A 24,382-nucleotide genomic window follows, 5' to 3' on the forward strand; every position below is an offset into this window, starting at 1 on the left:
ATTTTTGTCCAAAGTTCTTCCAAATTTGAAATTTTATCAGTGCATAGCTGTTGCTTGATGTAATGTCATACGTTTTCGATAGGACTGAGGTCTGGAGATTGTGCAGGCCAATCCAAACACGGAATATCATGCTCTTCCAGGAACCTCTTGATATTGCCAGTTGTGTGAATGGGAGAATTATCCTGCATGAAGATGAGATTATCATCCAAATTTCGACCAAAGAAAGGTAGAAAATGCTCAGTCAATATATTAATGTTCTTGGTCGAATTAATTCGACCTTGCAAGCGAACTATAGGCCCTGGACCATTGGTACTAATAATGCCCCACACTAAAACTGACCCTCTACCACCTTGCAGTGTTGAAACTGAGCACTTAGGATTAAATTCTTCATTTTTTCTCCAATAGATGTACTGCCTACTATCACTGCCTAGCCTATTGAACTTGCTTTCATCACTAAAAAGCACCTTTGACCAATAGGAAGAGCCATGATTTTCATTACATCTGACGAAGTTCAGACGGCGCTTTCTGTTCTTTACAGAAATCATTGGCTTGCATCTTGCAACATATCCTCGCAAATTAAATTCCTTTAATCTGTCCTTGACAGTAGAAAGAGAACATCTTTTTACAAGATTGCACTGTTGTTGGATTTGGGGAGCAATTTCAAATCTGTTTCTTAGGCTGCGGATCTTGATAGCATTGTCTTCCCTGTTACTAAAAACTCTAGTACGACCAGATTTAGGGGCATCACGAACACTTCTGGTGTTTTGGTGCTTTAGCACAGTCTTCCATACCGTTTTCTCATCACATCTCATCTGCGGCCGATTTCTCGATTATATAAACCAGAAAGGTGGAGATTAATGATTCCTGACGATCACTAAGAGAAAGTCGTGGCATATGGACTAAATGTTATGTTGTATAACCTGGAACAACAACAATTACGATTAGAGATGCTTTGGTGCCTGGTGGTAGATATTTTAAACTGATCTAGGGGCGATAATGTAAGCTGGTTTTAAGCAAATTTGTTGTTGTGGACTTTCTTTTTACCTCCTCAATTTGAAGTTATTTTTTTAAATTGACGTAAACACTAAAATATTTCAATTAAAAGTCAAATATGAATAGGTAAAATTATAGAGGAATAAAAGGCGAATCAAATGAAATATAGGTTGTTTAAACAGTTACATTAAATTTAGCTTAAATTTGCAGTTTATGAAAAAATTACAAGTGCTGACTTTCTTTTTGCCGGCACTATATATATATATATATATATATATATATATATATATATATATATATATATATATATATATAAGTAAAAATGTGTGTGTGTGTGTGTCTGTACATTTCCCTACTAAATAACTCTTGTCCATTTTCGGTCTACAGACTCAAAATTTAACATAAGGAGTATTGAGATTTGAGAAAATCTTTTTAATTGGGTTTTGGTCAGAAATTTGGTGTTAAGGGGTCAAAGCTCAACGATTTGACATTTGAGAGCTCTACCCAACTCCTCCGCCAATTTTGGGTCTAAACACTTGAAATTTTAGATATAGGTTACTAGGATCTAAATTTATAATTTGATTTGATTATAATGCTAAGGGGGCATAATTGAGGTAAAAGTTTTTAAAAGATTGACCTCTGCAGGCCTCTACGAAATTACTATGCCAAGTTTTGGTCAAAACATTTGAAATTTTATATAAAGTGTATTCAGACATAGAGCAAGCTTTTTAATTGGTTTTTGGCCGAAAAGTTGGCTGCCAAAGGGTCAAAGTTAAAAAGATTTGACCTTTGTGATCTCTAGCAAACTATTAAGCTAATTTTTGGTCTAAACATTTGAAATTTTACATAAAGAGTATTCAGACATGCAGCAAGCTTTTTAATCAGTTTTTGGCGAAAATTTCGCTGCCAAGAGGTCAGAGTTGAACGAGTTGACCTTTGCAGGCTCTACCAAATTCCTCTGCCAATTCACTTGAAATTGTAGATGTAGGTTACTTGGACATGGGTCAAACATTTTGAGCCCAAAACAATACATGTCAAGGTGTCAAAATTGCCGCCAAAGTATAAAAATGTTTTACCTCTGCTGTCTCTACCAACTTTTCTATAGGGGTCAAAATTGGGGTTAAAGTTAAAAAAAATTTGACCTCTCAGCCAATTTTTGGTCTAAACATTTGAAATTTTACATAAAGTGTATTCAGACATAGGGCAAGCTTTTTAATCGGATTTTGGCCGAAAATTTGGCTACCAAGGATAAAAGTTTTGACCTTTGCGGTCTCTAGCAAACTATTCAGCAAATTTTGGGTCTAAACATTTTACATTTTACAATAAGGGTATTTAGACATGCAGCAAGCTTTTTAATCAATTTGGCTGCCAAGAGGTAAAAGTTGAAAGAGTTAACCTTTGCAGACTCTATCAAACTCCTCTGCCAATTTTGGGTCTAAACGCTTGAAATTTTAGATGCAGGTTAACTGGACATGAGTCAAACATTTTAATGTATATATATAAGGAAGGAAAAGATCTACCTTAAACCACTAACCTAGTTCTAAAACAGATCCTTTGTTCGATAAAATGCATGCCCATTGGCTGATAGGAGGGGGCGCGGTGGATACTAGAAAGCTGATTGGCTAACTAGAAATCCTCAACATATATAAAAACAAGAAGCAACCACAAAATTCGCGCATAAGCCTGACGAATCCTATAGTGGATGAAACGCAGAATATTCAGTGTAGCTTAATCGCCATATAAATTTTATAAATTACTATATATATATATATAAATATATATATATATATATATATAGATAGATAGATATATGCACATAAAGTTATGAACAATACATAGGGCTCGATCAAAGCTGGGCTGAACTGCTAGTATATATATTTAAAACAGTCAAGTGTTAACTGTTCTACACTTGCCCTGATGGATTGTTTACTATGAAGCGCTTTCAAGTAACAGATTCTGGAGTTAAATTCGACACACTACTATCAACATTCACTACTCAAAATTCGTCACACTGCTGCCAAAAAACTCCTTACTCCAAACCTTGAAGCCTTGCTGTCAAAAACTCAATTGCGAATCTCGACACTCTGCTGTCAAAATTCTCAACTTCAAAATATGAAGGACTGCTAGCAAAACTACCCCAACATTCAAATCAAAATCAACATAGTCTCTTAAAAATCAGTTTTTGTTTAATTTACAACAAAAAGTATCTCATTTGCATATTAGGTAACATATCGCAAGTATATAAAGACAAAAAACGGCCATTCTTTTTGTCTTTTTTGCTTCATACTTTCTGTTTGCACGGGACCGTACATGCTGCACAAAAGGCGTTTAATCACAGAAGAGTAACCCATCTTGCCTTTTGTAGCATTTTAGACAACAATATATATATATATATATATATATATATATATATATATATATATATATATATATATATATATATTAGAAAATTACCCGTCGTTGACTGGGTTCAAAAACAGCCTACAGAAAATGGACTCTGATTTATGAAAGTATGATAGGTTATGAAAAGGAAGAGTTGTAAAGAGATAGCTTCGAATTTGTGGGTATCAAAACCAAAGTAAAATATGATGAAAGTAAAAATAAAATAGATAAACCCCATAATTTATTATACTATACTTGTTCACACTGAAATACTTATCACAATATTCTGTGGATCTATATTAAAAACTATATTGTTAAACTTTGTGACATATTTCCATTCTATGGAGGTCAGTTGCGAACGAACACCCCATAATTTTATTATGCCATATTTCTTCAAATTGAAACATAATTATCAAAGTATACTTACACAGATAGATATGAAAAGTCTTTATTAAAGTTTGTGCCTATTTCCATTCTATGAAGGCCAGGCGCGAACGCAGACCTCACAATTTTATTATACCGTCCCTATTTAAGTTAAAACATACTTATCAAAGTACATCTATATCAAAAACATTTGTAAACGTTTTTTTTTTTTAATTTTTAAATTTTTTATTTCCATACTTTGTGGACCAGGCGCGAACGCAGACCCTACAATTTTAATTAACCACCGTTCTGCCAGATCAAACATACCCATTCCTGTGTCTCGATACATCTTCTATCATTATATGTAATCAGTTTCTTAAAATAGTCAACCATATAGGAACCTATTCGTGACCACACACACACACACACACACACACACACACACACACACACACACACACACACACACACACACACATTCAGCTTTATATATATATATATATATATATATATATATATATATATATATATATATATGTATAAATAACATACATAACACCAAAAGATGGAGGAAGTGAGGAAGCATGGCTGTGGAAATCTTTTTACCCGAATACGATGTCCAGCATGTTAAAAATATACCATTTGTTGTAAAAATCTAATGGATAAACATCTGAAGAAGTGGGTGAGGACATGATATTTTTACGGAAATATAAATCGTAAAATTGCCAACTCAGTAATGAAACGGCTGTAATGGAAAAATCCAGGAAATAAACGAAGGTTATAAAAAAGAAAACGTGAGTCTTTGAATTTTCAACAAAATTTTGCACTATATATATATATATATATATATATATATATATATATATATATATATATATATATATATATATATATAGCTACATCGTTAAACAGACTTCCCTTCTTTCGTTTTCCATTGAAAACTAACTAAAACTCGCCTCAGTTCTGACTCACGTGTCTCTTACTTTCGTTTCTCTGTTCCTGCATATGCCACATTTGACCAACTGAAGTGTCTGGCACTTACTTCCTATGTCTAGATGCCAAACCCATTCAATACATGACAGTAAAAGTAGATTTTTGTGAACGGTTCGAAGGTTTGTAACAACTACAAAAGTCCAAAATATAGGACCTACTATACGATGCAAAAATTTAAACTAAAACTAAAGCTTTCTATTAGCTTTATATTAGCTCTCTTTCTTTCTTTCTTTCTCTTTCTCTCTCCTTCTTTCTCTCTCTCTTTCTTTCTCTCTCTGACTTTCTTTCCAACACTGGCTAGCTGGTAGTAAAAGAAAAGCCTAATCATTAAAGATTGTTTTTGTAGACAAAATATTTACAGTAAAATAAAATTAAAAGGCCAATTTTGTTATTCAACAACGATAATAATCGCAACAAGGGGAAATATAACAGGTTATTCTAACCAGATTCAAAACTTATATTCTACTGGTTATATCACACTGAAATTAACAGGAAATACCAATCATACACCAAAGATGGTTTATAATGAGTAAAATCTTTGTTTGAATGGATGAATTACGCGCACAGAAATATGTCGGTAAGTTGAAACGAAAAATGTTAATATCAACTTGCCAAGATATTTCTGTTACATTTGCACATGCATAATTTTAAATGTTTCTTATCTATCTCCCTATAAGCCAGATGGTTGAGAACACAAATGGAGCGGTAAATGTTTTGGTTTCGATTCTAGCTGATGCCACCCAAGTCATTTTTTTAAAACTTGACCCCCCCAACCCCCCCAAAAAAAACAAATAAAAAAACAAAAGAAAAAACAAAACGGCAGCGATTCTTAAGATTCGCCCGTTCTATCTGCATATTTAATGATGAAAATAATATTTTAAACTTAAACACCATAGATCAATCATATTATTATAAAGGCTCTTATAGAAATGTTTAGGCGCATCTAAAAACAAACATCTTAATGCTATTTTAGGACTACATTTTTAGATAACTCTATCCATCAAGGAAATACACTTACTCAAAGAACAATAATTTCCGCCAGTAAAAGGACAACAGGAATATCCTGAAAATAAACATAAAATAATATTATTCATTTAATACAACCTTCTTCCTAGTAAAATACTTGTATGCTACCATAAAATCCCGTTTTGAATCTGTAGTTATATTTGTAATTTGAAAAATTATATTTTCTATTCATTTCAAAGTTTTCTTTTAGTGAAATTATTGATTTTATTTGTTAACTGTTCTTGTATAAGCTTCAAAATTACTCAATAGAGTTGTCTCCCATTTGTCGTGAAACATCTTTGAGATGTCAGGTGTGTCACGAGCAGGGCGGGGAGGGGGAGGCGGAAGAAGATTAAGATATACTGTTAATACTAGTGATGGGACGATTCCGATATTTTTCTCGATTCTGATACAATTACCAATGCCATGTGAGGCCGACAGAAGAACATTAGGAAAGACATACAACACAGCTATGCTTCTCTTAGTTTGTCCTTTAGTTCTCATATTCTATGAGCAATGTTTCGTAAAAAGGGGAAAGAATTGCTATTTTCTGGGTCAGAATCTATCCATCCAACACTTGTCCTTGGTTAATGTTTGACTTTGAAGTAGTATTTTTTTTTTTTTTTTTTTTAGCTCTTTGCATTAAGTGGCTTCATGCCTTGTCGGGAGCGATTTCTAGAAGAAAAAATAACAAGAAACTTCTTACCATTTTGACAATCAGCATCCGTTATGCATTTTACGGTCGTCACTGATGGTCGTTGGCGTGGGCATACCGACAGAACACCTGGAAGGTTAATAAATTGCATTCATTTAAGTATAGATTACATGTGAAATATCACAAAATATATTTTAAACATCTCTGGGGTTTGGTGTACGTTTAGGCAGCGTCTCTCTCCATATGTTCTATCGTACAAGAAAATACATGAAGTAAAGCAAAAAACGAAGGCAATATGTTTGAAATAGTACTTATTTATCGCGAACCCGGAATAGTTTGCTTCCAGTTGGATTGTGCGCATAAAATGTGTACATAGGCCCAAGAAAGTCTGAAGAAGAACTTGAAGGAATGTATTTCATATACATTAGATTTTGTGCGTGCGTTATGTGCCCGTGTTTCAAGCAAGACGAGGAAAAGTAAAGAATAAGAATCTCTTTGCATTTTGGCTTTTATAGTATCAATCTGAGTGCCTCCTAGCGTAGCAAAATAGGAGATAATTAGTGTATGAATGTGTAAATCATTGCGTGGGAAGGCAGGTAGTGTTGTATATCTTTGAAATAACTTAAAAAATATCGTTTTATCATCATTTCATATTTAAAATTAAAAGCAATGGGGATAGATATGTGCATGAAAAATTAACGGCTGATTCACAAAATGTAAAAAAATTTGATCCTTTTCAATTAGAAATTCAGAAAAATTCAGGAAATGAATTAATTTTAATGAAATTTTCAGTAATTATTAGTTAACAATCACGGAATATGGTGAACCCATTATCCAGGAAAACAATTTTGACTGTATCTATTGCGTATTCTCATTTCTCTGTTGGACATAAAAATTACTGGACAGAATTGCATGACATCATCATTCATGAGGTATAGAGTGACATTGAAAGTTAAAATATTACTACTACTATAGCTACTAATTGTAATAAGATTCTGTTTTAAACTTGGAAAAAATGCCACAGAAATGTATGGAATGCTTCAGACTGCTTTTGGACCATCTTGTATCAATCGAGAATCAGTTTTTGAGTGGCATAAGAGATTCAAGGGAGGCAAGGCGTTTGTGAGGGAAGATGAGAGGCGTAGGAGGAGAAAGGAAGTTAGAACACGACAGTTGATTGGCCAAATAAAAAAGTTCATGGATAAGGACCGTCGTGTGTCTATTGAGATAATATGTATCGACGAGAGTAAATTCCATGGATTTAAAAAAAAATATTCATTCGATTAAAACATGTTTTTTTTTTCAAAATATTATTGAAATCGTGTTAACATGGCGTGGAGGAATTGAGCGTATCATTACACTATTCGCATTCTCTCTTTTTTTTAATTGCGTAAATTGTCTTAATAATTAGGTAATTACAAATTGACTCAATCATTTGTTTTTCTTATTTTAAGTAAGATTTCTAAAGTGAATGGAAAAAACGCCGGATTCTCACACATTAAGCAACGTTTGGTTGATCTCTTCAAGCAGAATTCCCATCATTACTTGTAAATGATGCCAAAAATAACTAACAGTCAGCGACATGAGAACAATATATATTCGTGTCAATTCATACGATCGCTTGATACGTTTCGTTTCTTTTTCTTTGCCAAGGGCGCATTCTATTAATAATATCAATGAATTAACATACCCGTAAAGAAGTCGATTTAAAATGTAGCAAGATTGGTTCACATTTATTTATTAATCTTTTTTAGACATCTCTTATATTAATCATTAATTTCATTTAAACTTTTATGCAGTATTAGGTTTGTACAAGAATGCTCAATGCAAATTAGAGCAAGATTTTTTATTTGTTTTTTTTTTACATAAATATTTAGGTATTGTTACACAGTTATGATTATGTTTCCGTCAACTATTTATAAATAACTAGAAACATCATCAGGCGATGTTGCTTTTCCAAAAGTTCAGTCCTTAATGGATATTAGAGAAAGTTCCTATACGCTTTGGTTTGGGGAGCAGTCAAATTGTATTAAAACATATAAAATACATTAAAATAACAACGTTTAATGAGGATAAATTTATGACAATTTAATAAGACAAAACACCTATAGTGCCTAATAAAGAGACGGAACTAGTTGACTGAAACATACTCATTACTATTATGTAAAAACAAATAAAATGTATATATATATATATATATATATATATATATATATATATATATATATATATATATATATATATATATATATATATATATATAATTTCTATTATCTATCAATATAACATTTTATGTATCTATTTTCAGTACTTACTTCAATATGTAAATAGAGTTAGGTAGTAAGTTTTGAAAATATGTATGGCAATTGATTGCCATATATATTTTCAAAACTTACAACATCGTATATGCGATATCTTCGGTCAGTCTCAATAGACAGTGGACACACCTGTAAGAGTAGCTATGTGTGCAATTGTGAGGCAAGGGTTGTGTAATCTCTAACCACACCTTTCCTGAATCGGCACTGCTTAGGTTTAGTAGTAAGGAGAGGCCGAAAACTGCAAACAATGACTATAAGCGCATAAGCCTGACGAATCCTATAAGTGGATGAAACGCAGAATATTCAGTGTAGCTTAATCGCCATATATATTTTATAAATTACTATATATATATATATATATATATATATATATATTAAAACAGTTTCCAATAAAAACAAAATCTCAGAGTCCTTTTGTGCCGGAATAGCTGTTCCTAAGAGAAAATGTTATTTCCTGCTCAGAAAACATATTCAGATAGTTGGAGCAACGTATAATGCATATAGTTTCATTATTTATTCAAACCTAAATATTTAAGTTCAATGAACATTAAAGGTTCTTAGAGCAATTCCTGAGTAATTATTAAGATTTTGAGATTTGTTTTTTGTCGGAAACTTTTTCAAGATTTAATGGCTCTGAACTTACTCTAGAATCATCTAATATCCATTGAACTTAAACATCAAAGTTTGATTGTACAACCAAAATATATACATTATATATGCTTAGCAATAACGAAAAGATATTTAAGATTTCATGTAACATTCACAGCACAGCCCTAAAAAATAATTGGTATAAAAATACCATGATTAGAAACAAGCAAAAAAAAAAAAAAAATGCAGTAATTATAATAAAAATAAAAATAGAAGAAAGAGAAACATCATTTGGTTTACACTATCCTATAACCAAATGCTAAAAAAATAAACATTGAGGAGATTCCTAAAACTCATCAAAAAACAGTTTCCCATAAGTAAGTCTTAACACAAAATATGCAAGAAAAATAACTTAAAACTATTCTGGGCAAAGACTGATAGCATAAACAGAAAAGAAAATATGTTATACATGCACATAATTTAATTACCTATAAATTTGGCACCCTTAAAAAGAGATGCGCCACACTCTGCCTCAAATGATTGGATTTTTTACAGATTGTTCTTTTATTGGCCTTTTACCGGTAAAAATAGTTTTAAGGGATCAAAAATGAGTCAAAATTGACAAAATCGTTATACATTTTGTACATTCATCTTAGTTAATTTTTAATTTTTAATCAGTTCATATGCGTGTCACGTTAGTACAGTGGTAACGTCACTAGCTTAGAATACATTTTTTTTTTTACTTTTGAAATCACGACTTTATAATATGGAATTTCAACAAATAAAAATATCATATTTAAGCGTATTTGATGCCCGGGCAAAGGCCATCCCCCTCTGCTAGTAGTTAACTAAAAATGATCATCCCATAAGAAAACCGAAAAACCAATAGGGAATTAATTAAAATGAATATTTAAAATAATATGCAAATTTGCTAGATCTTTTGCAGGTGAATGCATATATAACAAAGTTGTATTTTCTTTTTAAATAAATAAAAATAAAGGTTTTTAATATTTTTTTAATTCAATTTTCACCCCAAACAAGGCACAGAGCCACTTTGAAGTAGGGGGATACTATCGGGGACATAAGTTGTAGGGGTATAATGAAGGGAGATGAGTAGTAAGATGTCTGTTCACATTACACTTGAACTTCTGCATGTTAGTACAGTTGGGAACGCAGAATCTCGGAAGGGAGTTCCAAAGTCTAGCAGTTCTGGGGAAGAAACTATTGGAGTAGAAAGCTTTCTTACACCTAGGGATCTCTACTGTGAAGGGGTGGGATTTAGCTGGTTGTCGGGTTTGTCGAGGGTATTCACGTCGAGGGGGTACAAGTGCTTGTAGTTCGTCAGAGCATTTACCATTAAAGTACTTGTAGAACAGGCAGAGGGATGTAACATTTCGTCGATGGGACAGAGGCTGAAGCTTAGATGAAAGTTCAGGACCTATCAGGTTGGTGACTCTCTTTTGAATCCTGTCAAGGAGTGAGAGACAAGTAGCAGAGGCACCAGCCCAAATGTGACAACAGTACTCCATACAGGGGCAAATGGTGGCCTTATAGAGGTACAGGATACTTTCAGGCATAAGTAGTTTTCTAGCATGGTAGAGAGAGTTGACCTTCCTCGTAGCAGCCTTGGCAATGTTCTCAATGTATCTATTCCAGTTCATGTTCCCTATAAACCTTAGGCTGAGGAGTTTAAAGAAAGTACTTTTGGGTAATGTGTTCTATTGGTGGTAGAGAAGGTTTCTTGTAGTTATTGAAGGAAACAAGCTTAGTCTTGGCAGGATCGAATGTGACTATCCATTTTTGTCCCCATTCCACTACAGATTGGAGGTCATCCTCTAGTGTTTCTGCCATTTCCTTAGATATGTGTTCATTTGTTTTCCCCTCATGCCTGTTATACAGAGAAATGTCATCAGCAAATATACCCATCTCAAAAACAATTTTATCAGGGAGGTCATTTATGAATATCAGGAATAATAAAGATCCGAGGAGAGACCCCTGAGGTACTCCCGCATTTATATCATATTGTTTAGATGTACGACCGTTGAGGACAACCTGAATTTTTCTCTTACTTAAGAAGGATTTAATTACATTATGTATTCTTCCAGTGATATCATATGATCTAATTTTCCTTAGAAGACCATCGTGCCATACCCTGTCAAAAGCCTTAGATATATCGAGGGCTACTGCTCTACCTTCCCCTGTTTTGTCCAGTGAATGGTATATATGTTCAGAGATTACAGTCAGGATATCTGCTGTGGGACGGGCTTGCCTAAATCCATATTGATTGTCGGTCAGGAGTTTAGCAGCTGTAAGGTGGTGGACTAGAGCTTGATTAATTATGGACTCAAATATTTTAATGAAAAACGGGAGAAGGTTAATGGGGCAATAATTTAATGGGTCAGTTTTTTCGCCAGAATTCTTGAAAACTGGTACCACAGAAGCGGTTTTCCAGCAGTCAGGAAAGCAAGATTTGTTAAGGCATTTGTTGTAAAGTTTGGAGAGAACTGGAGCAACCTCGGCAGAGCATTTTTTTAATAGCACAGCCAGGATGAGGTTGGGTCCACATGCTTTTGAAGTGTCTAGGTTTTTTATGATAACATGTACCGTAGAAGGAGTGATTTTCAAATTAAATATAAATATCAATACACACACAAAATACACACACAAAAAAAGAATTTATAGCAGTATATATATATATATATATATATATATATATATATATACTTGTTTATTGTTATATAAACATGGTCACATCCTGCTGCTACAAATAACCACTTGTTTCAATCAAACAACAGATATCATCAGGCAGCGACTTGACTATTCAAAAGTTCAATGAATAATCATTTATAAGTTTATTCATTGAACTTTTGAATAGTCAAGTCGCTGCCTGATGATATCTGTTGTTTGATTGAAGCAAGTGGCTATTTGTAGCAGCAGGATGTGACCATGTTTATATAACAATAAACAAGTATTATCAGCTCTTTTTATTGAGCACTATCTAACAACCTCGTTCATTAGTTCATTACTTTTGAATAAAAAACCCGAGTATATATATATATATATATATATATATATATATATATATATATATATATATATATATATATACTAGCAGGCTGCCCGGCATTGTCTGGTCGTAAGATACACTTAAATATGAAATTTTGATTAATGCAGTTTTAGGCCCAACATATATAGTAATGATTTAAAAATGACCGAGAATCGAAACCGAACCGTTTAGCTTACGATTTACTTCTTCCTTTGGCGTTAATGCTTGAGCTATGAAGACATGTTTGCTGCAAAGCTAAAACTTAAAACATGAACCAATAGCTATTACATTATGCATGCATATTCATAATGTTGTCGTTCGACCTTCATTTGGAAAATTCCATTTTTTTTAATTTTCACACTTTTGCATTGATTTTCCCTGGCTAAAACTCAAATATAAAGTTTCATGTCTGCTGACCAAAAACTGGGAGAGGAGTTTGGTAGGCAAAATTTTTTAAACAAATATATATATGCATACATAAATATATATAGAAAGAGGTTTGTGTTTACTATAACCTTTTTAAGCAAATATTATGCAAATATAAATCATGTACAATATCTGCATGAATATAATTACACGTAATAGTAAACTAAAAATGATTATCCCTTATCGAAAAAACTAATAGGGAATTAATTTAAATGAATATGAAAATTAGCTAGATCTTTTGCAGATGAATGCAATTCCACGACTCATATATAACAAAGTTTATTTTCTTTTTAAATAAATAGAAAAAAATGTTTTTAATTTGGATATAAATACACACAGAAAAATAAATTTATAGGAATATATATATATATATATATATATATATATATATATATATATATATATATATATATATATATATATATAGTGTATCACAAAAGTCAGTACACCCCTCACATTTCTTCAAATATTCAAGTATATCTGTTCATGGGGCAACACTGAAAAAATGATTTTTTTGACAAAATGAAAAGGAGTCTGTTTGCAGTATATATAACAGAGTTAATAAATTTTCCCCTCAAAATAACTCAAAATATAGCCATTAAAAGCTAAATCCCTGCAACAAAAGTGAGTACATCCCTTACAAAAAGTTGTCAATATTTACATACAATATGTCAACTCTCAATATTTTGTGTGGCCACCATCATTATCTAAAACTGCCTTTATTCTCCTGGGCATAGAGTTTACCAGAGTTTTACATGTAGCCACTGGAATGCCCTTCCACTCTTCAATTATGACGTCACGGAGCTGGTGGATATTTGAGACTGCGCACATCCACCTTCTGCTTCTACACATGCCATCAGAACCAACCAAATGAAATTTTGTCTCATCAGATCGTAGGACATGGTTCCAGTAATCTATGGGCTTTATTGACATGTCTTCAGCAAACTGTTTGCGAGCTTTCTTGTGTATTGCCTTCAGAAGAGGCTTCCACCTGTGGTGACAGCGATGCACACCAATTTGAGGAGTACAAAAACAAGTGTGGCATATCCTGCACTCCTCGGAACATTCAGCACACCAGACGCTTGGTTCAACCATGTTCACATTGGTCTGATTGGTCCATGACCGGTCAGTTACAGATTTACTTATCTCCTGACCTACATAGACCGTTTCACACAATGGCCTGACTCCATTCCCCTCAGAGACATTTCAGCTGAGTCTGTAGCATGAGCCTTATATCAGGCTGAATATTGTGTTATGGAGTTCCCACCACCATCACCACTGACCGTGGCGTACAGTTTGAATTTCAGGAACTTTCCAGAATTTTAGGGATCGAATGTATTCATACAAAAACCTATCATCTTGCTTCTAATGGGATGATAGAGCGCTTCCATCACCAATTGAAAGCAGCACTACATGTTTATCCCGATCAGCAGCGATGGAATGAATACGTACTTGTTGTCCTTCTTGGCTGTCATGTAGCTATCAAAGAGGACCTGGGATACTCTCCAGCTGAACTGGTCTATGGAGTACCTCTATCGCTGCCAGGTCAAATAGTGACTCAGATAGAGTTAACAACAACCAATTCAGCATTGTATGTTGACAGACTGTGAACTTATTTCAATACACTCCCACCTATGCACCCTAGGGAACAGACCATAAAATCTTCGGTCCCAAAAGACATTTCTTCATGGACTAACGTTTTTCTTAGGAAAGACTCTGTGAAAGCCCCTCTAACTCCACCTTACACTAGTCCTTATCATGTTCTTTCACGCACTAATAAACTTTTCACCCTTGACATAAGTGGTAAAAAAGAGACAGTGACTATTGACAGGATGAAAAGAGCATTTCTCAACACGAAAACAAAAGAGCCACCTACATACACACAGCATCAACATACACCTTAAGTGAAGACTCCTTCTGAAGAAAATTACATCACCACCACATGTAGTGGTCGATGGGTACATTGGCCAAAGAGATTATGTAAGACTCTATACATATAAGAAAGAACTTTGATACAATTCTTGCCTATATCCCTCCCCCCAATGAACATTTTGAAACATTTTTCACGGAACAGACATTTTTTGCCTCCCCCCCCCCACCTCCTCCAAAGATTTTCCTTGGAAAATAATAACTTTCACTGAAATGTGAGAACATTTTTTAAAACAAAAAAAATCTTTTTCTGTAAATCTAATAGACCATCCTATTTGCTATAATTTTTTCTCTTTGAACTGCTATCATTTCTTTTTTTCTATCGGTTTTCTGCCTAAGCAGGGGGTATTGTAGCAGTTACCATAACAGATTATTTTGTCGTGGATTAATGTCCCTTTGCTGACTGATTCGGCCACACACTGACCAGTCAGCTAACAGGTTGCATTAATCCTATGTGTCCCTTATTGGCACTTAATTTGATGTTCTGACTTCCTTACTCTTCCCACATCTCTCATCATCCCTCACAAACTACTGCCTTCCTTGAATCTCTTATGCCACTCAAAAACTGATGTTCGATTCATGCAAGATGGTCCAAAAGCAGTTTCTGTGACATATTTTTCAAGTCTAAAACAGAATTTTATTGCATATCGTTCTTCGTGCTTCTAAAGCATCCTTGCGTCCATATTGCATTTTTGAAATTTATCAGCTATGACAATCAGGGTGTATTCCAATTCCTGCTGTAGCTGTTCATTTGAACCTGAAATCAAAAAAATTAGTCAGTCATCGCATAAGATACTGAATTTTCAAGAGTCTACGACTATTTTAAATGCCTGTACAACAAAAGTCTGGAAACTTCATATATAAATTGTTTTTTGGATATGATTGCTGAACATAATTGTAATGCTTAAAATCTTGTTTGTCATGTGACAATTTCTACCATGTTTTTTCTACTGTCATTTTTCATGTTTTGTCATTGAGAATTCCAATAAAAGATGCAAGCAGTTTATGAAGTAAATTGCTTGCATCACTATTGTTTACTTTGCAGTTTCTCTAGAAATATATGTAAATCCATCCGAAATTATCATAGAATGATATATATATATATATATATATATATATATATATATATATATATATATATATATATATATATATATATATATATATATATATTACTTTTAAAGAACACCGAACGTAGTGTATAAATAATATTTTAAATTTCTATTTTCATCTGTTCTTTATATAAATTATTTTATGTATATTCAACACTTGTGATTAAATGTGTGTGTGAACTTTTGAAGAAGGCAAGCAAAATAAAGACAAGTTAAGCATTTTTTAAACACAGCTTTAATAACTGTGTTTATTGACGGCGGTAAAGTTGGATAATTACAAGGTCTGGCGACCTGGGTGTGTTAAATTCGTATCCTATCGGGTCATTAGCACGGCTTTCGCTTATGGATGTTAGCAACCTTTATGTGATCCCTCCTGCAAGTACTTGATTCTAGAAAGAATCTGGGAAATACATGCCAAAAACAAAACAAAATCAAACCGGTTGAATTTTTCTGTTTCATATGAATTTTCTTACTTTGTTAGCTGTTTTATTTGTCTCAAATAAATGTTTATCTATAAGCAAATAAATATGCTAACATGACGAAATAACTTTCTTTAGAGCAAACAGCAAGAAAGCATTAGGTAACAATATACGTACGAACATATTGGTTTAATTAAATCATTCGGATGTTGGTTTTTCTCAAGTTGCGTGTGTCTTTGTTTACTTCAGTTTTTTGCTGACTATTCTACTTCGCGATGAATGCCCTGGAAAAGTCCCTTCTGATTAATGTTTACCAGTTTTAAAATAAGTAATTCAAAATAAGCTGTTTTTCAGAATAGCAGAAGATTTTTAAACTGGTAAATGATAATCAGAAGAAACTTTTCCAAGTAATTCATCGTGAAGCAGAATGATCAGCAGGAAACGGGAATAAACAAAGACACGTGGAACTTGAGGATAACTCAAATACTTTATTTTTATTTAAATTATTTTTTGAATGATTGATTTTTGCTTTTGCTAAAATGATTTTCATGGGTGACCACTATCTATGCTATCCATTGTATGTGTAAAAAGATTAAAAACTCTTAGTTCTTTGATACGACAGGGACGCATTAGGAAATGTTTTTTTGACTTCTTTTTTTTAACTATAATTTGAAATAGACTTTATTTTCTAATCGACAGTTTCACTGCTTCAAAATCTGTTGGATTTCAAAGGAAAATATGTAGTAATTTTAATCTATTAGTAATATAGAGAAAATGTCGGATACTTTGGGACCGTCTGGAAAAAAGGTTATTTTGAAGTTTTTAAACTGACCAATAGGAAGTAATTGATGAAAACAGCCGGGATATTAAGAAAAATCATTGAGTGTGGAAACTAATATTGGGATGATTAATCGGAATTGAAAAAATCGGAACTTATGGGGGTATTGGAATCGGTGTTGAAATCTGAAACTTTGTGCCTATTTTCCGATGCCAGAGAGGATTCTTTTAATTGTTTTTTTTTATTTGATTTTGTTTAAAACAAAATCTTCCACTGTTGATAGTAATGCTAAAATGATAAATATTTATTAATTTTAAAATACCAGTAAAACTAAAATCTATAGATCACCCTTCACAAGTGTACTTTTTACATTTGTGAAAATATATGTGCATTTAACATGTGTTTTTATGGCAATCATGAAAAAAATAACATCTCTATAGTAATATATATAAAGAGTTATAAAAATCAGAATCAGTAATTGTATCAGAATTTAGTACAAAATCAGTAATTGTATCAAGATACGGAAAAATATTGGAATCGTCCCATCACTAGTGGAAACCAACTAATATAGTCAGGTGATGATGACAACAGATAAAGTGAAATATAACTAGTATGGAACGTATTAAGACAAATCCAAGGGAACTAAAATTGGGTAGATATATAAGGAAACGACTATAACATAGTATATATAAATTTTTATCACGTAGCATATATAAACTATTATAACATAGTATATATAAACTATTATGACATAGTATATATAAACTACTAGCAAGGCCACCCAGTGTTGCTCGGGACCGTATAAGAAAAATTTTTGAACATACCTGTTATTCTTAGGATAGAGGAATTTTTGATGTCTATGTATCATTTGCCATCTTGAACAAAAGAATATTTTACCTATCCTAGGACGAGTATTATATGTATGAGATAATTGTACGTTCCCTAGAACAGGAAATTTACAGCGCGTATATGAAAAAAATTTCCTTGCCTAGGGTGGGTAATGTATAACACATATTTAAAATAATTTAAATAATTTTCTGTTGTGCAAACTTTGCTGTATGTCACAGGTAAGAGTTTTTGTTTTTACATCGGTGTGCTATAGTGAAGAAGCACCTTATTTATTATTTGAAAGTCATACTACCTGAATATATTACATGATTTTTGGTTTTAATAACTTTTATGCACGTTACAGGTAGATTTTCTTTGTTTTTCATATGAGTACTATACTGCGCAAGTACCTTATTTCTTGGGTAGGATAATGTACAAGTACGTCGTTTCTAAGATATAGATGAAACTACTCGATAATGTTACATAATTTTCTGTTGTGCTAACTTTTCCGTGTGCCACAGGTGGGAGTTTGTTTTTACATCAGAGTTCTATAGTAAAGAAGCACCTTATTTCTTATATAAATATAATACTAATAGAATATATTACATGATTTTCGGTTTTGATTACTTTTATGCATGTCGCAAGTAAAATTTCATTTGTTTTTCACATGGGTACTATACTGTACAAGCACCTTATTTCTTGGGTAGGATATTGCAGAAGTACCTTATTTCTTGTGTAAGATACTGTACAAGTATCTTTTTCTAATTTATAAATGAAAGAACTCAATACTTTTATAAAATGTTCTGTTATGCTAAATGTTTTGTACATCAGGAGGTATGAATTTGTTTTGTTTTATCTGGGTGCTATAGTGAAGAAGCACATTATTTTTTAGATGTAAGTCATACTACTCGAATATTTAATGGGATTTACAGTTTTAATAACTTATGTACGTCACAGGTAAGATATTCTTTGTTTTTTTTTTCATTTGAGTACTATACTGCACAAGTACCTTATTTCTTGTGTAGGATACTGTGCAAGAATCTTATTTCTAATATGAAGATGAAACTACGCGATGATTTTACATAAGTTTTTCATATGAGTACTATACTGTCAAATTACTTATTACTTGGATAGAATTCCTTGTACACATAAATACATTAACAAAGTAAGTGAACATTGTATGCGATTTTTGGAATATGACATCTATAGACATATACAAACATATACATTACATATAATTCATAATGATCAGTTAATTAATTTTGGAGTTGATCCAAGATACAAAAAGATATAATCATATACACATAATTAAAATTAATAATGATCGGTTAATTAGTTTAGGAGTTAATCGAATACATACCAATATACAGACATATATGCATAAATAAAATTAATAATGATCGGTTAATTAGTTTAGGAGTGAATTCAAGGCACAGAAATATATACTCATATACACATCATTAAAAGTAATAATGATCGGTTAATTAATTTAGGAGCGAATCAAATACATACAAATATACAGACATAATTAAAATTCATAATGATCGGTTAAATAGTTTAGGGATGAATTCAATACAAAATTCCACTACTGGATCTATTTACGTAATTATTGGAATGTAACAAATAAGCTGATGTATCCTATATATTGGGAATATGACATTTTCGTTATATACAGCAAAAGCATTTTTCCGTATTTTTTTTTTTATATATAAAAGTGTTCTTTTATAATTATTACATAACATTTAAAAGTCCAAAATATCGGAATGTAAAAAAAAAAAAAAAAAAAAATGGCGGAGCTTGAACCCGCAACACTGGTGTTAGTAATCAATGATGCCACGCACTGCACCAAACAGACAACTGCTTTCATACGCTTGTAAATTTACTAAATAAATAAATCTCTGTTACAGATTGTGCGCATGCGCAAACGACGCCACTGTCGCTATGCTCGTTAAGTTGTCATTTCTTTCAAGTTTGCACCCCTTTTTTGAATCCCTTAGCAATTGTTTTAATCAATTAAACACCTTTAATAAAATTCTGCATCCTATATGCAATCTTTTGAATTATTGCACATCGTCTGTCGATCATCCGTCTAGGAAGAGATACAAATTGAAAAACGGACGCACACACACACACACACACACACACACACACACACACACACACACACACACACACACACACACACACACACACACACACACACACACACACACACATAGTGAGTTTTATATATTAGATTATAACATAGTATATACAAACTACTATAACATAGTATATATAAACTATATCTCAAATTCCAGAGAAAATTATTGATAATAACTACTGAGAACTGAATGGTAAACGGCTAGCACGAGAGCACAAGAGATGGCACTAGCCTTGGTTAGCACCACAGAAAATGGCTGTGAAGGGTCAAGGAAGCTAGAAAGTTTGAGGATGAAAAGCCCCATCCAGACCTTCACTCAAAGAGTATTGGAATCCTAATAGAGTGTATTGGCACTTAAATTCTAAAGAAGTCCGATGTTTTCAGCAAGAAATCAATAGTAAACGACTGTTGTGAGAAGAGATATCAATGAGTATCGAAAGAAACGGAGAATATTTGAAATGTTGGGAAACTCTGACCCCAATTGTTTCAAGTGAGCAATCACTGAATATGAGTCATGTAAAAAAGCATAATAATAATAATAATAATAATAATAATAATAATAATAATAATAATAATAATAATAATACCTTCCTTTTGCTTGCCACACACACAAAAAATGTAGCACTTACATGATACCACAGAAAATGGCTGTGAAGAGGCTAAAAGGATGAAAAAAAAATAAGAAGAGGGAAAGCACTATTCAGACATCAACTGGAAAAATATGGAGAATACTAAAATCCTGAGGAAGCTTTCAAATTTCAGAGAAATCCATCAGGCGTTATTGGTGAGAATTTAATGGTAAGCGGCAAAATAATTTGTGATGGCAATCGGAAGAAGTAGAGATTACTGGAAAACTGAAGAAACTTGTTGTCACTCAGACTCTAAGGAACACTACCTGTTTTTCCGGTGAATGATCATTGGTAATAACTTGTGTGATAACTCTAAGTATAATAATAATAATAATAATAATAATAATAATAATAATAATAATAATAATAATAATAAGAGACACTGAAGCAGCAAACACGACAGAAAAAGAAGAGACAAGAAATAAGATTAGGAAAGAAAAATGGGAAAAGAAACAGCTACACGGACGATTCATAAGGATGACAAAAGATGAGACTAACAAAAACACTTGGAAATAGCTACAAAAAGGAAACCTAAACAGAGAAACTGAATCCCTCATAACAGTTGCACAAGATAATGCAATTAAAACTAACCACATCAAAGCAAAGATCGACAAGACACAAGGAAATAGCAAATGCAGACTTTGTGCACAAAGAAACGAACCAATAAATCACATAATAAGCGAATGCAGCAAACTAGCCCCCAAAAGAATATAAGAATAGACATGATCAAATGAGAAAGGTAGTACGCTGGGAACTATGCAAACAACTGAATCTTGAACATCCAGACAAATGGTACAAGCAAAAACCGGCAGCAGTACTTGTAAATGAAAATCACAAAATCCTGTGACATGGATATACAAACGGATAAACCCATTCAAGCAAGGAGACTGGAAGGACCAGGAGGAAAAGACCTGCCAGACTATAGATTTTGCTGTTCCAGCAGATTACAGAGTGAAGATCAAGGAGACAGAGATACGGATCAAATACACGGAACTGACTAGAGAGCTCAAAGGAATATGAAAGATGAAAAAAGTCAAGATAACACCAGGAGCGCGAGAAACAATACCAAAACACTTTGAAAAGAGAATGGGAAAGATTATTATCAGAGAGATGGCTGAAAAGATACAATGGATAACACTAATGAAAACGGCTGAAATATTATGGAAAACTCTTGAATGCAGAGATTAACACTAACACATATGAACTACAGGCACAAACTGGACATACAGAAAACGCTACAGATGTAAAACACAAAGGCGCATCACATGGAACCATGAAAACTGAAACTGTATAATTATAAGTTAACCCCTGCGCCCTTAACTTCCCTCCATTTTTTCTTTTTTTGTGTGTGTGTGTCACTAAAAACTGACGTCACATGGTGTGACGTCAGTTTTTAGTGACACGCACACACGTGAGGAGGGTCAAGGGGGATGGAAAGACCGATGAGAGAAAGCACTAGCCAGATCTCCACTGGATGAGTGCAAAAAGGACTAGGACCTTGGGGAGGCTTTTTGCTATGCAAATTCCAGTGAAGACCAATGGTCGCTGCCAATGAGAAATCAATGGTAAGCGGCTGTTATGATAACGCAAATGCAACTGCAATGGTTATCGAAAGAGGTGGAGAATACTGGAAATCTGGCGAGATTTTTTGTCGTTTAGATTGCAGAGAACACCATGAGTTGTTCTCAAAGAGAAATCTTTGATAATTACCTGTGTGATTACTCCTAGTGAGTAAATAATAATAATAATAATAATAATAATAATAATAATAATAATAATAATAATAATAATAAACTGGAGCCATACCAAATAAGTGAGGAGGGTTAAGAAGGATGGAAAGACTGAGGGGGGGAGCTCATTAACCAAACCTCACTGGATGAATGGGAAGAGGACTGGGACCCTGGAGAGGCTTATTGCTACCCAAATTCCAGTGACCAATGGTCGCTACCAACGAGAAATCAATGATAAACGACTATTGCGATAATGCAAAATAATTTGTAAAGTCATGGTGTTTTCCATATATCTGTATCAAAGAGAGACATGCGATTGGTTGACAACAACAACAAAAATGAATAGGCAGAGTGATACCGATACAAAAGTTCAAATAGGATAATTGTAAAGATCTTTTTTAACTGGATACATGTTTTATAAAGAAAATGAATATAACAATAATAGCATAAGAAAATATTACACACATATTGTTTTTTTTTTCAATAACTTTTTTGGATAATTAAAAAAATGTAAATCTAAAACGTATTCAGCATTAGTTTGAAGTGAATTATTTTTGTTTAAACAAAAATAATTTTTAATGTTTTTTTTTTTTTTGTCAGGAAAAAGCAATACATAAATACATTCATCGTAGTTACTCTTTTATTAAATAGCATATTTGCTTTCTACAAAGTATTTTTTCTTTGTACTCACTGTACTTACTATAGAATGGTAGAAGTTAAGTAAAGATGGAAGTTGGGATACCTAAGTAATGTATCAACACATCTCAAGGAGCAGTTATAGACTAGTAATAATAATAATTAAGATAATAGAGATAATAACATAATAAAGATATAATAAGGGCGCTTGTTAAAAAAACATCAAACAAATAATAATTAAAAAAACTTACCCGTAGAGAAGACAATCGTTAGAAATGCACATATAGTTTTATGCATGATAATAATTTTAAAATTAATTCAACTCGTTATTTTTAAGGCGGCGGTTGATTCACTGAAACTTTGCGTATACTAAGCGAATATAAAAATCTCCTTAAATAACCAAACTGAAATCAAAAGTTATTCCATCTTCTTTATAAGCAGTGACTTGTATCAGTTTTTATTGGCTAATATTATTTTATCCAAAACAAAAAACAGCTATGAATTAAATAACTAGTCGTAACTAATGCATCTGACTTGATAACAACTTTACTACTTTCTAAATATACGATTGCTTACGTTCACAACTGGTAATTATCTATTCATCTTTTTCCAATATATTTTCAAAGGTGGCCATCTTGCGCAACGTTTGATTATTTTTATGGTTTAAACACTTTACTTCTCACGGTTCCAGTTCATTTTCTCAGTGACTACATCAATATCAATGGCAAACATTTTCATTACTAAAGATGGAATGAAATGAGTAAAGGGGTAGTGGAGTAAGTACGATGTGCATACACATGTCTATAAGAAGTTCTGTACGTCAGCCTCTGAAGCTTCTTTTCGTGTCTTTGAAAAACGGGGTTCGATGACAGTTTACTACTTATTTACACCCTCATTTGCTTTATCATTGAACATTGTAAGATTTTTTTTTTGAAGTTGTATTGGTTGGGTAGTAGATGGTATACAAGGCAGCATTGCATCGTATGGCCATCATCTCTACATTCATAAATGTTGGGACGGTTTTATAAGCCCATCTGCTCATAGCAGCTTTTAATCGCCCCATTCCTGTTATCAGGAGGTTGCGTGTCCTTCACTAGGACCTACTGTTTTCCTCAGATTAAAATAAGGGCGTCAGAAAGGAAGGTGAGGACACCCATGCCAACAGGAGAAAGTCATTCTCTAGCTTTCTGGTCCACAGCTGTAGTTTGGTTTCTTCCTGAGATGTTATTTAAGTCTGAAATAAAGTTGCAATAACTAATAATGCTTTTAGTGAGAGATCATTGTTCAAACTCCTCGGCTTAACATTCACATGCAACATGAATTAAAGCAAACACATTGAAGACATTGCCAAGGCTGCTGCAAATGAGGTAGGTTCCTTCTACTCTACTAGAAAATTACTCACACCAGAA

General features: G+C 32.9%; 1 protein-coding gene across 1 annotated transcript in view; it reads right to left on the reverse strand.

Annotated features, from left to right (window-relative positions):
* LOC145274611 (uncharacterized) overlaps positions 1 to 23,402 on the reverse strand; it is a 64,088-nt gene extending 40,686 nt beyond the window's left edge. The window contains exons 1-3 of the mRNA XM_080127458.1: positions 23,225 to 23,402; positions 6,443 to 6,520; positions 5,750 to 5,794 (exon numbers count right to left, since the gene is read on the reverse strand). Coding sequence (XP_079983584.1) covers positions 5,750 to 5,794; positions 6,443 to 6,520; positions 23,225 to 23,270 — 169 coding nt within the window. The 5' untranslated portion in view covers positions 23,271 to 23,402. The remainder of the gene's footprint in view (positions 1 to 5,749; positions 5,795 to 6,442; positions 6,521 to 23,224) is intronic.
* Between the last annotated feature and the right edge of the window lie 980 nt (positions 23,403 to 24,382).

This window comes from Euprymna scolopes, chromosome 1, assembly GCF_053919585.1.
Source record: "Euprymna scolopes isolate OS-2025 chromosome 1, ASM5391958v1, whole genome shotgun sequence".
In the NCBI taxonomy this organism is placed as follows: domain Eukaryota; kingdom Metazoa; phylum Mollusca; class Cephalopoda; order Sepiida; family Sepiolidae; genus Euprymna; species Euprymna scolopes.